Source organism: Myotis brandtii, unplaced genomic scaffold (genome assembly GCF_000412655.1).
Source record: "Myotis brandtii unplaced genomic scaffold, ASM41265v1 scaffold547, whole genome shotgun sequence".
NCBI classification, from domain to species: Eukaryota; Metazoa; Chordata; class Mammalia; order Chiroptera; family Vespertilionidae; genus Myotis; species Myotis brandtii.
Genome location: NW_005370024.1, coordinates 1,274,736 through 1,286,979, shown reverse-complemented (window position 1 = coordinate 1,286,979; position 12,244 = coordinate 1,274,736). Strand labels below are relative to the sequence as shown.

Sequence of the window (12,244 nt, the reverse complement as noted above, 5' to 3'; positions counted from 1 at the left end):
TCCCCAGTGGTTGCCCAGGCCACGGGTGTGTGAATTTTCTTGTGCGCCAAGGAAAGCCAAGGAAGGAACCAGACTAGAGCCATCCTGGAAAACCCCTGCCCAAGAGGGCTGCTTGCCAGGCAAGGGACCTCCAGGGTCAACTCTTGGGCAGGAGATGAAGAGATGAGAAGGAGCTGTGAGAGGTCAGACAGAGCATGTATCTCCCATACCAGGAGGTCCCTGGGGATGGCAACAGTGGGGATGAGAGGAGGAGGATATCTCTGAAGAACCACAAAAGCACCCCATGAAAGAGAGAAGAGAAAGAGGGCTCTTATAGGTGAATTGTGCCTTCAAACCCCCAACCCCTATAAATGTGATCATATTTGGGAACAGGGGTGTGCTTAATGTAGTAATTAGTTAAGATGAGGCCATGCTGCAGTCCTGTGTACTTATAAGAATAGGGAAATTTGCCCTGGCTGGTGTGGCTGTTTGTTGAGCGCCCTCCTACGACAGAAACAGGAAAAGGCCATGTGAAGACAGACACAGAGACTGGAGGGATGCTGCCACAAGCCAAGGAATGCTTGGAGCCCCCAGAAGCTGGAAGAAGCAAGGTGGGATTCACCCCAAGAGACTTCAGAGGAAACACGGCTCTGCCAAAACCTTGATTCTGAACTTCTTGCTTCTAGAATTGTGAGAGGATAAATTTCTGTTGGCATAAGTCACCTAGCTTGTGGTACTTTGTGAGGACCATCCTAGGAAATTAGCATAAGGGCCAACCTCCGGGCATCTACCACATATCAGGTCTCAGGGGCCAGGTACTCATTCCAACAGGAGCTCAACTGGATTTCCCTGTTGTCACATCTCTCCCTCTGCCCATGCTTCTCCCCAGACTCCGGAGGAGCCAGGCACAGCAAGGCCTATGGGGGAGAGGGGTGGAAAGAGATGAGCTTAAGGGCACACACCATTCTGTCCCACCTGAGCTGGGGAAAGGGCCACTGCTTCGAATGAGATATGAGCTGAAAAAGAAGACAAAAGAAAGTTCGAGTTGAGATTGGACTGGAATATTTTTTGCAATCTGAAAATGAACAGAACAAGATCCCACCATCCATTTGGGCTTTCCCAGAACACTCAGCTCAGCTTCTCAGAAGTCTTGCATTCCTCTTCTCCAGGGACTGAAACCTAACCTGGAGCCCAGGTCACTGCAGGGAAGTGATCCAGGCTTCAAGGAATTTCAAACACTCTTTTAGGCAACAGCTTTGCTTGGAGGCTGGCCAAAATAGGTCACACACTGGCCCGGGAAATGTTCTGTGTTTGGGGAAATGCTTTTAGAGAGAGAAAGACTTCTGAGCCTATGGGCTGTGGGCCAGCTGCCAGTGTCGGTAGAGCCAGCTACCTGTTGCAGGGCTTGGGTGCCTGAGGCCAGACTGTGGGCCTTTGTCCTGGCCGGTATGGGGAAAGTAGCTTACCATTAAGGGTAACTGCAGGCAACAAAAACCCTCTAGTGGTTTCTAGACCAGCAGCAAGACAGTGCAGGAAATTAGGTGCTTACCCAATTATCTGAAGGATGTTGAGGACAGGGGCTCTAGACTGGGTTTCCAGAAGTGTTTGAAGAGTAGCTGGGATTTGTTTAACCAGGTTTGTGAGACACACCATCATGGAAGTGACTGTCATGAGGAAGCATATTATCCTCACAGATCCCTGGAAACAGTAGGCGAGGGACACTATTCGGGGCCACACAGGGCCAAGGTCATCAGGAGGCAGAGGGAACAAGGGAGAAATGTGGACAAGAGCCTCTACCATGGTTTTCACAAGCCTGGAGGTGGCGAGTGAGAGTAATTGCAGTGGGCTCTGGGACACAGGGGCTGACCCTAGCTGTCTAGTGCCTGGCCTTGCATATGAGAGCCTAGAGAAGAAGTGGTTGAGGGCACGGGCTCTGGATTCACAAGTCATCCATTTGCTAGAATTTTCCAGCTCTGGGAAGGGCAATCCCTCCAGAGTCAACAAGGCTCAAGGTGTCAAAGCATCAAAAGTACAAAATAAGCCCGGCTGGCGGCATGGCTCAGTGGTTGAGCGTCGATCTGTGAACCAGGAGGTCAAGGTTCGATTCCCAGTCAGGACACATGCCTGGGTTGCAGGCTGGATCCCCAGTGTGGGGCATGTAGGAGGCAGCTGGTCAATGATTCTCTCTCATCATTGATGTTTCTATCTCTCTCTCCCTCTTTCTTCCTTTCTGAAATCAATAAAAATATATTAAAACAAAACAAAACAAAATAAGAGCCCTAGTCAATATGGCTCAGTGACTAGAGCATCAGCCTGCAGACTGAAGGATACCGGGTTCGATTCCAGTCAAGGGAACATGCCCGGGTTGCAGGCTGGATTCCCAGTGTGGGGCATGTAGGAGGCAGCTAGTCGATAATTCTCTCTCATCATTAATGTTTCTATCTCTCTCTCCCTCTTCCTTCCTTTCTGAAATCAATAAAAATATATTTAAAAAAATACAAAATAAGAGACATGGTTAATACTCTTACTACTGCAGAATTGACCAACTGGGTGAGAAATGGCTTCTGCAACATTCTGAAAGGCGAGGAAATGGAAAGCCACACGAGTGGGTCCGAGACAGTAAAGGGAACCAGACAGGTGCAGCTACTGTGGAGAACAGTACGGAGTTTCCTCAAAAAACTAAAAATGGAACTTCCATTTGACCCAGTGATTCCACTTCTAGGAATATATCCCAAGAAACTAGAAACACCAATCAGAAAGGATATATGCACCCCTATGTTCATAGCAGCACAATTTACCATAGCTAAGATTTGGAAACAGTCTAAGTGCCCATCAGCAGATGAGTGGATTAAAAAACTGTGCTGTAAAAAGGAAGGAATTCTTACCATTTGCAGCAGCATGGATGGAACTGGAGAGCATTATGCTAAGCAAAATAAGCCAGTCAGAGAAAGATAAGTATCACATGATCTCACTCATTTGTGGATTATAATGAACAACAAAAACAGATCCAGAGACAGAGAAGCATCGATCAGATGCTCAAACCTCAGAGGGAAGGTAGGGGAGGGTGAGGGGAAGGGGGAGAGATCAACCAAAGGGCTTGTATGCGCAATGGGGGGGATAAGGACACATATGTAATATCTTAATCAATGAAGAAAAAAAAGGGGGGGAATAGGTACATATCAAATTATGAGCCAGGTGTGTGGTTAGATGCCCTGGGGCTCCAGAGAGGAGGAAGGACGTTCTCAGGACAAGAACAGGTGTTCAGTAATTAGTAGTTTGCCCTGCCCTACTGATAGGTCAGAAGGTTATCTCTGATCATCTCTCATTATGGGCCACTAATTTAAGATCTTCTAGGTAGTTAAGGGTCAGGGGTGCAAAATTTCTCTAGAGACCACAGGGTCTCAGTTTGTTGGCTTTAGCTCAAATAATGGCAGTTTTGCGAGAAATTACATTTTGAAAGAATTCCAACTCCCTACTGCTCGTCCAATCCTGGGAATGTGTTCCTTTGAACTTGCTGCTTCCCCCGAAGCCTCGAAGTCTTACCTATAAAAGTAGACATGACAGAAATGTGAGTGCAGGATGAAGGAACTGAAGCACCTACAGTCCTTTAGTGGTGTCCAGACGTGGGGAGAAACCCCCACAAACACAAACGAGTCCTACTCCTTACAACCTCGCAGGCCCCTCAAACAGCCCATGGGCTGTGGTTGCAGGCTCTTGGTGAGCTGTAAATGGCTAGTCTACTAAAAAATAAAAGCTTATTATCCTTTGATACAAACAGCAGAGGGGAAATGGCCCGGTCTAGGGTGACCCCCAGGGGCTAGGAGGCTGCCTTTTGAGTGGAGGCTGAGTTCATGGACACAGAGAAGGTTCTAATCCACAGTTAGGGTCTCTTTACTGCGCTGAACAGCCACAGCCTCAGCTTTTTTAAACCAGGTCAGCCCTTGCCAGGGGGCTGTTGTGCGACCCAATTAAATAGTGGGAAGTAAAAGGACTTTTGCAAAGAGGAGGAAAGACGACATCAAGAGCAGTCACCTGTGCTAAAATGACAGCTCATTAATGCAGGTTTAATTAGGTGATCCTAGGAGTTTAATTTTCAGTGGTAGGAGGGTGTTCTCCTCAGGGGACCCTGGGACTAACTCAGGGTGGTGGGTAAGAGGCCTGGGTTTGTCTCCATCACTAGCCAGGTGTGCAGGGCCGGTTGTCCAACCTCCCAAGCCTTGTTTTCCTACTTGGAAAAATGAGAGTCATTGAGCTGATTTCCTCCATTAAGCAATGGATGGGAACACAGTCCAGAAAGTATCAGGTCCCCCCAAAATACAAGGGTTAGCATCATCACTTCATGATCATTTGTTTCTCTCAGCTGGCAGTCCAGGGGAGCCCAACTTTGCCAGAGAATGGAGGTTTTGTTTCTGTTTATTAATTCTTTATTGGCCACCATCTCCCAAGGACTCAAGGTAGCACATAAAGACACATGCCTAGTACAGCATCATTCCAGAAAATACCGCGGTGAGTCTCAGAGGCCATGCTCATAGGCAACACAGTGCAGTGATTTTTTTTTGGGGGGGTGGGGGAGGGGGTTGTCTTCCTGCTTCGTTTGTTGAGTTTATGAATGGAAGATAATAAGTAAGATTCCTTTGTTCAGGGAGTACACATCTCTGCAGTGTCCACAAAATGTGTTAGATAATCTCCCCTTTACGGGCAGAGTCGCAAAGGCATCATGGGAATGGGACCCCTTCTGTGTCCATCATCACCAACCATCACCTTCATGACAAGGAAGCTGACACCTCAAAGGAACAGGAGCCGGATTTCACTGTGATATCAGGAGGGGGCACCATCGAAGACGCGGTGGAGTGCTCCTTCAGTGGACGGCAAAGGCCACCGGTGAGAACAGAGGTGCTTCACTTCTGAACATAAAGGAGGCTGAGCCCAGCCCTCCTGTTAGGGGGTCTTGTGTCCAGTCTAGACAGAATGGGGATCATTTCATGCCCGACTGCTGTGTCCTCAGCCTGTTGGGGCCCCGACGATGAAGGGGAGTGAGAGGATGCTGAGCACCCAATATGTCCGATGCTCTCCATGCCCTGTGGTGGGTCGGCCTGTGGGTGGAGAAATGCACTCTGGGAGGAAAGGCTGCTGGAAGCTGGGCCTGGGAACGCCTGACCCAGGGTAACTCTCTGCTATGGGCCGAATGTGTGTGCCTCTCCCCACCCCCCTCCCCCATGTATATGTTGAAATCTGTTAGTACACACAGACCCAAGAGAAGACCCCTGGCCTGAAACTCTACCTCCAAAAGCAGAGGGCAGGGAAAGACGGGAGAAAGAGGCTGGACACTCCATTCTGGTAATTGACCGAGTTTATTAGGGAAACTTATGTACAAGGCACACCTTGGGCAGCTGCAGGATGAAATGGGTGTCTGCACCTCTTGGCCAGAGTTGAGGAATAAGGTAAAGGGTTGGGGGCAGTCCCGGGTACTAGTACGTGGATGCTACGAGGTGCACAAAATTACTTGACTTGTTTGACCAGGTCAGGACACTGACCTGTCCCAGGATCCAGCTCAGTGGGTGGCTGAGAGGGGGACTAGTTTATGTCAGGACGAGCACTGATTACGATCAGATACTCACCCAGCAGCTGCTGGAAAACACCTGCTCACTCTCTCCCAGCAGCTTGAACTGCTGGTCTCTGCCTGAATGAGGCTCCTTCGCAGCTCACGTATCTATCACTTTTTTTTTATTTCTCTTTAAAATATATTTTTATTGATTTCAGAGAGGGAGATAGAAACATCAATGATGAGAATCATTGATCAGCTGCCTCCTGTGCACACTACACTGTGGATCGAGTCTGCAACCCGGGCATGTGCCCTGGCTGGGAATCGAACTGTGACCTCCTGGTTCATAGGTCAACACTCAACCACTGAGCCACACTGGCCAGGAATGTATCATCTCTTAGAGGCCTCCCTGACCGGCCAGTGTCAGGAAAGCATCATGTCCCTATTATCATATTACCTTGTTCTCTCCACAGCATCCATCAACCTCCTCAAACCTCAACTGCTCCCACGTGTATTCTCTGGTTTCTCCACTGTAATATATGCTTCTAAAGAGAAGAACCCTGCCTGCCTTGTGTGCTCCATCTCAGGATCCTACAGCAGAGATCACACTCTGAGAGCCAAAGGAATTCTCACAAAGGGTGCTGGTGCTCACCTGCTCCACCTGGTGGACTGTGTCCTTTCCTCCGTCCTCATCTTGGCTTGGTGATCAGAGCTCTGGAGCATCATGTGGTGCCTGGACCCAGTGCTCTGTGGGCTCAGCATGGCTAGTCTGGAAGGTTCCACAGCTGTGGGAGGGGTGGAGCCTTGAGGGTATGGTGGGCAGAGCGCTGGCGTTTGAGGACATCTGGAACCCCTGGTTCTGTCCAGTTACCTGGCCTTGAGCAAACGACATTAGTCAGAAACAGAATTTGGCCCCAGATTCTATTTTCGTCTCTCCAATCTTTCCTGGGAGAAGCAGATGGAGCTGTTTTTGGCCCCTTAATTCTCAGGTCCAGATTGGGGCCAGCGGTTCTCAAACTTGAACATGCGTGCAAATCCCCTGGAGGGCCGTAAACACAGGTGGTTGGGCCCCCTCCCAGTTTCTGACTCAGCAGGTCTGGGTGGGACCAAGAACCTGCATGTGTAACGTGTTCCAGATGTTGGGCTGCTGCTGGTCCAGGGACCACTCTTTGAGGACCACTGAACTAGGCTCTGAGGCTTCAGGCAATGATGGTCAACACAATGTGGATTCGTACAGTACTGTGGCATTCGTAACCCAAGTTTCAGATGCATTCTCTTTTGCTCCTCCCCAAACCCTGAGAAGTGGGTATTAGGCCCAATTTACAGATGAGCAGACTGAGGTTTGCTGTGTCACACAGAGCAAGTCCTGGCTCCAACACCAGCTGGCCCTCTCCTGTACTTCCTGGAGGAGTGAACATCCTACACATTTGATATCCACAAGGTCACTGTGCCCTACACCCCAAGTCCTATTAGTCTGGCATGAATTACGGCAGTTGCCTCCTTAGGGGGTCTGTGCTTCCCCCTCTTCTCACAAGCAGCATACAGCACAGAGGAATGGATGGGGTTTCACTTCTGCTCTGATGGGTGTTCCTGTGTGATCTTGAACAAGTTATGTAACACTTTATAGTTTACAGTCGTTTTTTCCATTTATCCTCTCATTTGGTAGTTACCGCAATCCAACTTCAGATTCCACTTACGCTCCCCCATTGCCTATGGGATCAAGCCCAGGATTCTTGGTAAGGCATTAAAAGCTCTCCAAGATCCAGCCCCTGCCTCCTCCTCTGGTTTCCCTAGAACAAAGCTATCCTTTCAAGTGTTCTCAGCATGTGGGTTGGCACTTGCCAGGCACTCAGACACGTACCATGAGTGGAGGAAGTCCACTGCTGCTCTTTGGACATATGAAGTCCTTTTGCCTCCACGTCTCTGTGCTGGCGGGCTATACTCATCTGCTCTGTGACTGTGCACCCCACTTTCCTGAGGAAGAAGGGGCAAGGCATGGCTGTTTGGTAGAGCATCTGATCAAAGAGGACTGTGCCACTGATGAGCATGCTCAATGTTCAGCTTAAGACGGACCAGGGTGCCGGGAGGCTGACCACATAGTCATCTTTATCTTTTTCCCTAAAAACAATAGCAAACGTGAATCCAAGAGTATTTCAGAAGCACAGGTTTTAGAGAGTCAGGCCTAACCCTCACTCCTTCTATATGAAGATCTCTCACTGGGCCCTTTCAGAGTCCCTGGCATATGGACATGGGCTGTGATAGCCCCTCCACACTCCGTGGCTTGGAAACGAAGGCATGCGTTGCTCTCTTGCTGTAGGCAGAGCTGTGCAGAAGGCTCTGCAGAGGCCTCCGTGGACCCAGGTTCCTTCCCTGGGTGCTGAGAGCGCCAAGTATTTGTCTGCATGGCTGGCTGAGGGCACACCGCTGGGTTCCAGCTGGTGGGAAGCAGAGAGAAGGTGGAAGGGACCTGAAATGGCATACACCCCTTCAACTTCCATCCCTCGGTGAGGATTAGTCCCCTGGCCACGTGGAACAGCAGGACGGACTCGGGAAAGCAGTCCCCAACTGGACAGCTCAGTGCCTAGCTAGCACTCTGTCTGTGTGGACAACCAGGGTCTTCAGTAAAGGAGCATTTTCTTATTTCTTTGTACTTTATAGAGGCACTTGAAACTGCTACTCAGTTATCTTTTTTAAGCAAATTCAATAGAAAAAAAATAAGACTTAACTTACATAAAAATGTTAAACAACTGGATTTATTTCAGAATGAAACCAAGCGGAGACCACCTGGGCTTAGCTGTCTCCAGCACACTAGTTCGCTGACGCGTTTGCTATGGGCCTCCCCCAGGAGGACAGGGACTTTGTCCACTGCTGATCGCAGCATCCAATAGTCCTGACACACGGGCGATTAATCAATCTCCACTGAAAGAAAAAATAAAGCTGAGACATTTCACAATGCAGTGGTTTTAAATTATTTTGTGATGTGTGTGCTCTGCTGAGTCACCGAGAGCAGAAGGAATATTTTTGAGGACCTAATGATAAAAAGGTTCTACCATGTGTAAAGAATATAACATCCACATGCTGGACAAAATACAAAAGTACCAAGTACCAAGAAGATCTGCACAAGCTCCTGAATGACCCTGTGTTACATTTCAACTCCAAAGGAAAGCTAGTAAGAGTCTGACCTTATGTTGTGGCTGAGATTATTTTTAAAACCAAAGTACTGTCTTTTTTAAAAAATATATATATTTTTATTGATTTCAGAGAGGAAGGGTGAGAGAGAGATAGAAACATCAATGATGAGAAATGATCATTGATCAGCTGCCTCCTGCACGCCCCCTACTGGGGATCGAGGTGGAAACCCAGGCATGTGCCTTGGGAATCGAACCATGACTTCCTGATTCATAGGTTGATGTTCAACCACTGAGCCACATTGGCTGGCCCAAAGTCCTGTCTTAACTCCCAGATGTGAAAAGCATATTGTGTGACATTCAAAACACTTGTAAAATGCAGGTCCCTTCATGTACTGACAGATATTAAACGGTCTATGATAGAGACTCAGCCTTTTGTTTCCTAAAGACAAATTCAAACATTTTGCCACCATTATGACCAAAAGAATAATTCAAATTAGTCCTGCCACTTGTAAATTAGAAATAAATTCTTACAGAATGGGAAATTCACTCTACCAAATATAACAGTAAACATCATGAAAATAAATTCAGTGACCTTTTTAAAAAAGATTACAAAATTGAATTTATTGAGTTTCACACAAGATGCACTTATAAAATTAGTACTGAATGCCATTTTGACAGAAGAAATGAACATCATTCCGAACTCCCAATATATCCTGCAAAGGAAATTAAAATCTTGCGGAATTGACAGCACAGTCACAGAATAATTCGAGCTGAAGTGAAAGATACACCCGTCGTATTCTTGCTCTGATTAGGGCTCTGTTTGGCAAAGTTTTCCCCAAAACTATTCCTATTCATTGTGGACATTGTTCTTTTTGGTGGAGAAGAAAAGATGAGAACAAAAAGTAATCCTAAAATGGTGCTTCATTGAAACACACAAAGCAACTTAAAAGTCTTTTCATTTTTAACGCGAAGTACTTCGCGGTCTCACAAAAGCATTTCTGTACAGTTTCCTTTTATCCCACGTGAACATTAACCTTCAGATTTCTTCACTTAATGCAAAACATTAAAATTCACTTGTATGTCACATGAAAAGCCAAAGCATTCAAGCTAGCTTTACGTTTCACCCAGGAAACAAACCCCCTAAAATTTACCTCTGCACATCATGTGCCTGAAATAGCAGCACAGGAGCCGAACTTCAGAATGAAAAGGTCAAAGGAAAGAACAGTGACATCTGGACACTCTGAAATTGGAGGCTGCAGAATTTTTATAAAGATGCAGGAAGGGTTCTCAAGCTAAAATGGAGTGGGAAACAGCTTGTCTTATGAGGCAGGCCACAAACTAATAAGCAAGCAGACATGGAATCTTGACCTCAACCACCAAAAAGCACCTTTTGGTTGCTGTTCCCAACATCTACACACAAACTCGTCCCCACTCCCAGTCAGCCACCCACACCCCTCACTGGCTTCCTCCCCCAGCGCAGGCACACCAGGCAGTGCCGTCCCCGCACAGACGCTCCCACAGGACACAGGCCAGCCCAGGCACAGGCACAGGCACTCCAGACAGAAAGGCTAATGCACTTTATAAGCCTGAGCAAGACGGCTGCTCAATCCACTTATTTACTTTAAAATTGTCACTTAAAAATCTCAGTTACAGGTTGACACCTTTGAATTGAGTACAATTCTTTAGCCGATTCAACACCAAATCCTTTTAACTGTAACAATTGATGAAGTAATTAGTTTTAAAGTGTAATCAGTTATCTATACATTAAAGTTAACCCTGCTCTGCTTTTTTCAGTATAAAAAGTACGTCTTTGTAAGGTAATTTCTATTTCATCCACTGCAATTAAACAATACACGGCTCACATTTTGCTTTAAAGAGTAAACTGAAAAATTATAAACATATTCTCAGTGATGCATAACCTTCATTAATCAATATTTTTTAAATAGACAAAATGGCTTCGGGCTTGTTTTCCCCTATAAAATGCTACTATTCATCATGTCTTATTTAAGGTAGCCTTTTATTCTGATTAATTCAGATACATCTTCCAGGATTATTCTGTGGTGAGAATATTTATCTTGACTTAAGTGTAATTACTTCTTTAAATGCTTTGGCAGATGAAGCAGTTTGAAACTGTCTGTGGAACTAGTATGGGACAGGGCAGGTAACGTTGTAGGGAAAGCTTCTGTTTCCCAGGTAGATCCCCTTACACTGCAGAGGCCGGCGGCCAGAGCAGATGTTCTGGAAGCACAGACGGACCGAGCTGAGGTTGTTCCCATTGGGCCGGAGTGACTGCTGCTTCTCGGGGGAAGACGGGCTCCCCACGCCATCCAGGCTGGAGGTCACTGCTTTCCATGACCTGACCTTCAACCAGGCCACATTACTGGAAGAAAGCTACTCAGATTTGCTTTCTGTTAATAATTTAAGTTTTAAATAAATATATAAGTGCCACGTTTCGCATCTGTCCACCCTGGCAGCACTGTGGCTGCCCCAGGCCTCGGCGCTTGGCACAGGGAGCCGCAGAATTCAGTCAATTCGGTTTCCGCAAATTGTGAACCTGTCTATGTCCAACAGATCTTTCTTTGAGGACCTGTGCTTCAGTTCAGAGTTTTCCTGCGTTATGTCCTTCTCTTCACCATCTGGAGTTGTCAGGAACTGGTCAGAATTACTTGTCACAAGTAACGGTATGACATTTTCCTTCTGATGGCTAGGCTGGTTGGTGACAGAGGCAGACAGGGTTTCTTCTGTGGAAAAACAGGGCCTTTAGTTAGAAAAAGATTTCCTCCAAACGTATACTAAAGATGAGCTTACCAATACCATGGTACTGAACAAAAGTGTAATGATAACCAAACAGCACATTGCAGAAGCAGCCATCTATCCTATATAATAAAAGAGAAACCTGTAAATTGACTGTCCCTCCACTATGCTCACCAGCCAATCAGGAGTGAGTATGCAAATTAACCTGACAAAGATGGCAGGTTAATTTGCATACACAGGCACTGGGTGGAGAGCAAAGCTGGAGAGCCGGCAGCTTGGGGGGGCCTTGGCTCCCTCAATCGCTCCCCACAAGCCACCAGGTGGAGAGCAGAGCAGGAGAGCCAGCAGAGTAATGGAGCGGCTTGGGGAACTTGGTTCCTCAATTAGCCAGATGGAGAGCAGAGAGTGAAAGCTGGCAGCTTGGAGGTCTTGGCAGAGTGGGAGGCCATGGGACGGAGACAGAGCAGGAAGGGAAAACCAAGAGTGAGGGTAGCACCAGGAATTCTGGGAATAATTCTGGTGGCAGCCCCAGGACCGGAAGCAGAAGCCCAGAGTGTGGGGAGCACCAGGAATGCTGGGAATAGTAGTCTGGTGGCAGACAGATCTCCTAGACACTAGAGCAGCCGTGGGCAAACTACGGCCCGCGGGCCGGATCCGGCCCGTTTGAAATGAATAAAACTAAAAAAAAAAAAGACCGTACCCTTTTATGTAATGATGTTTACTTTGAATTTATATTAGTTCACACAAACACTCCATCCATGCTTTTGTTCCGGCCCTCCGGTCCAGTTTAAGAACCCATTGTGGCCCTCGAGTCAAAAAGTTTGCCCACCCCTGTAAC

The 12,244-nt window shown here is 47.3% G+C and overlaps 1 protein-coding gene and 1 long non-coding RNA gene across 2 annotated transcripts in view; both read right to left on the bottom strand.

The window, feature by feature from the left end:
- Positions 1–3,090: 3,090 nt before the first annotated feature.
- LOC106728158 lies at positions 3,091–8,236 on the bottom strand. The gene is made up of 3 exons (XR_001364418.1): positions 7,383–8,236; positions 6,174–6,397; positions 3,091–3,522 (listed from the first exon to the last, which is right to left on the bottom strand). It is a non-coding gene; the product is annotated as an uncharacterized LOC106728158 (long non-coding RNA).
- A 1,009-nt stretch (positions 8,237–9,245) lies between these two features.
- TAPT1 (transmembrane anterior posterior transformation 1) overlaps positions 9,246–12,244 on the bottom strand; it is a 59,621-nt gene continuing 56,622 nt past the window's right edge. The window contains exon 15 of the mRNA XM_005878133.2: positions 9,246–11,393. Coding sequence (XP_005878195.2) covers positions 11,176–11,393 — 218 coding nt within the window. The 3' untranslated portion in view covers positions 9,246–11,175. The remainder of the gene's footprint in view (positions 11,394–12,244) is intronic.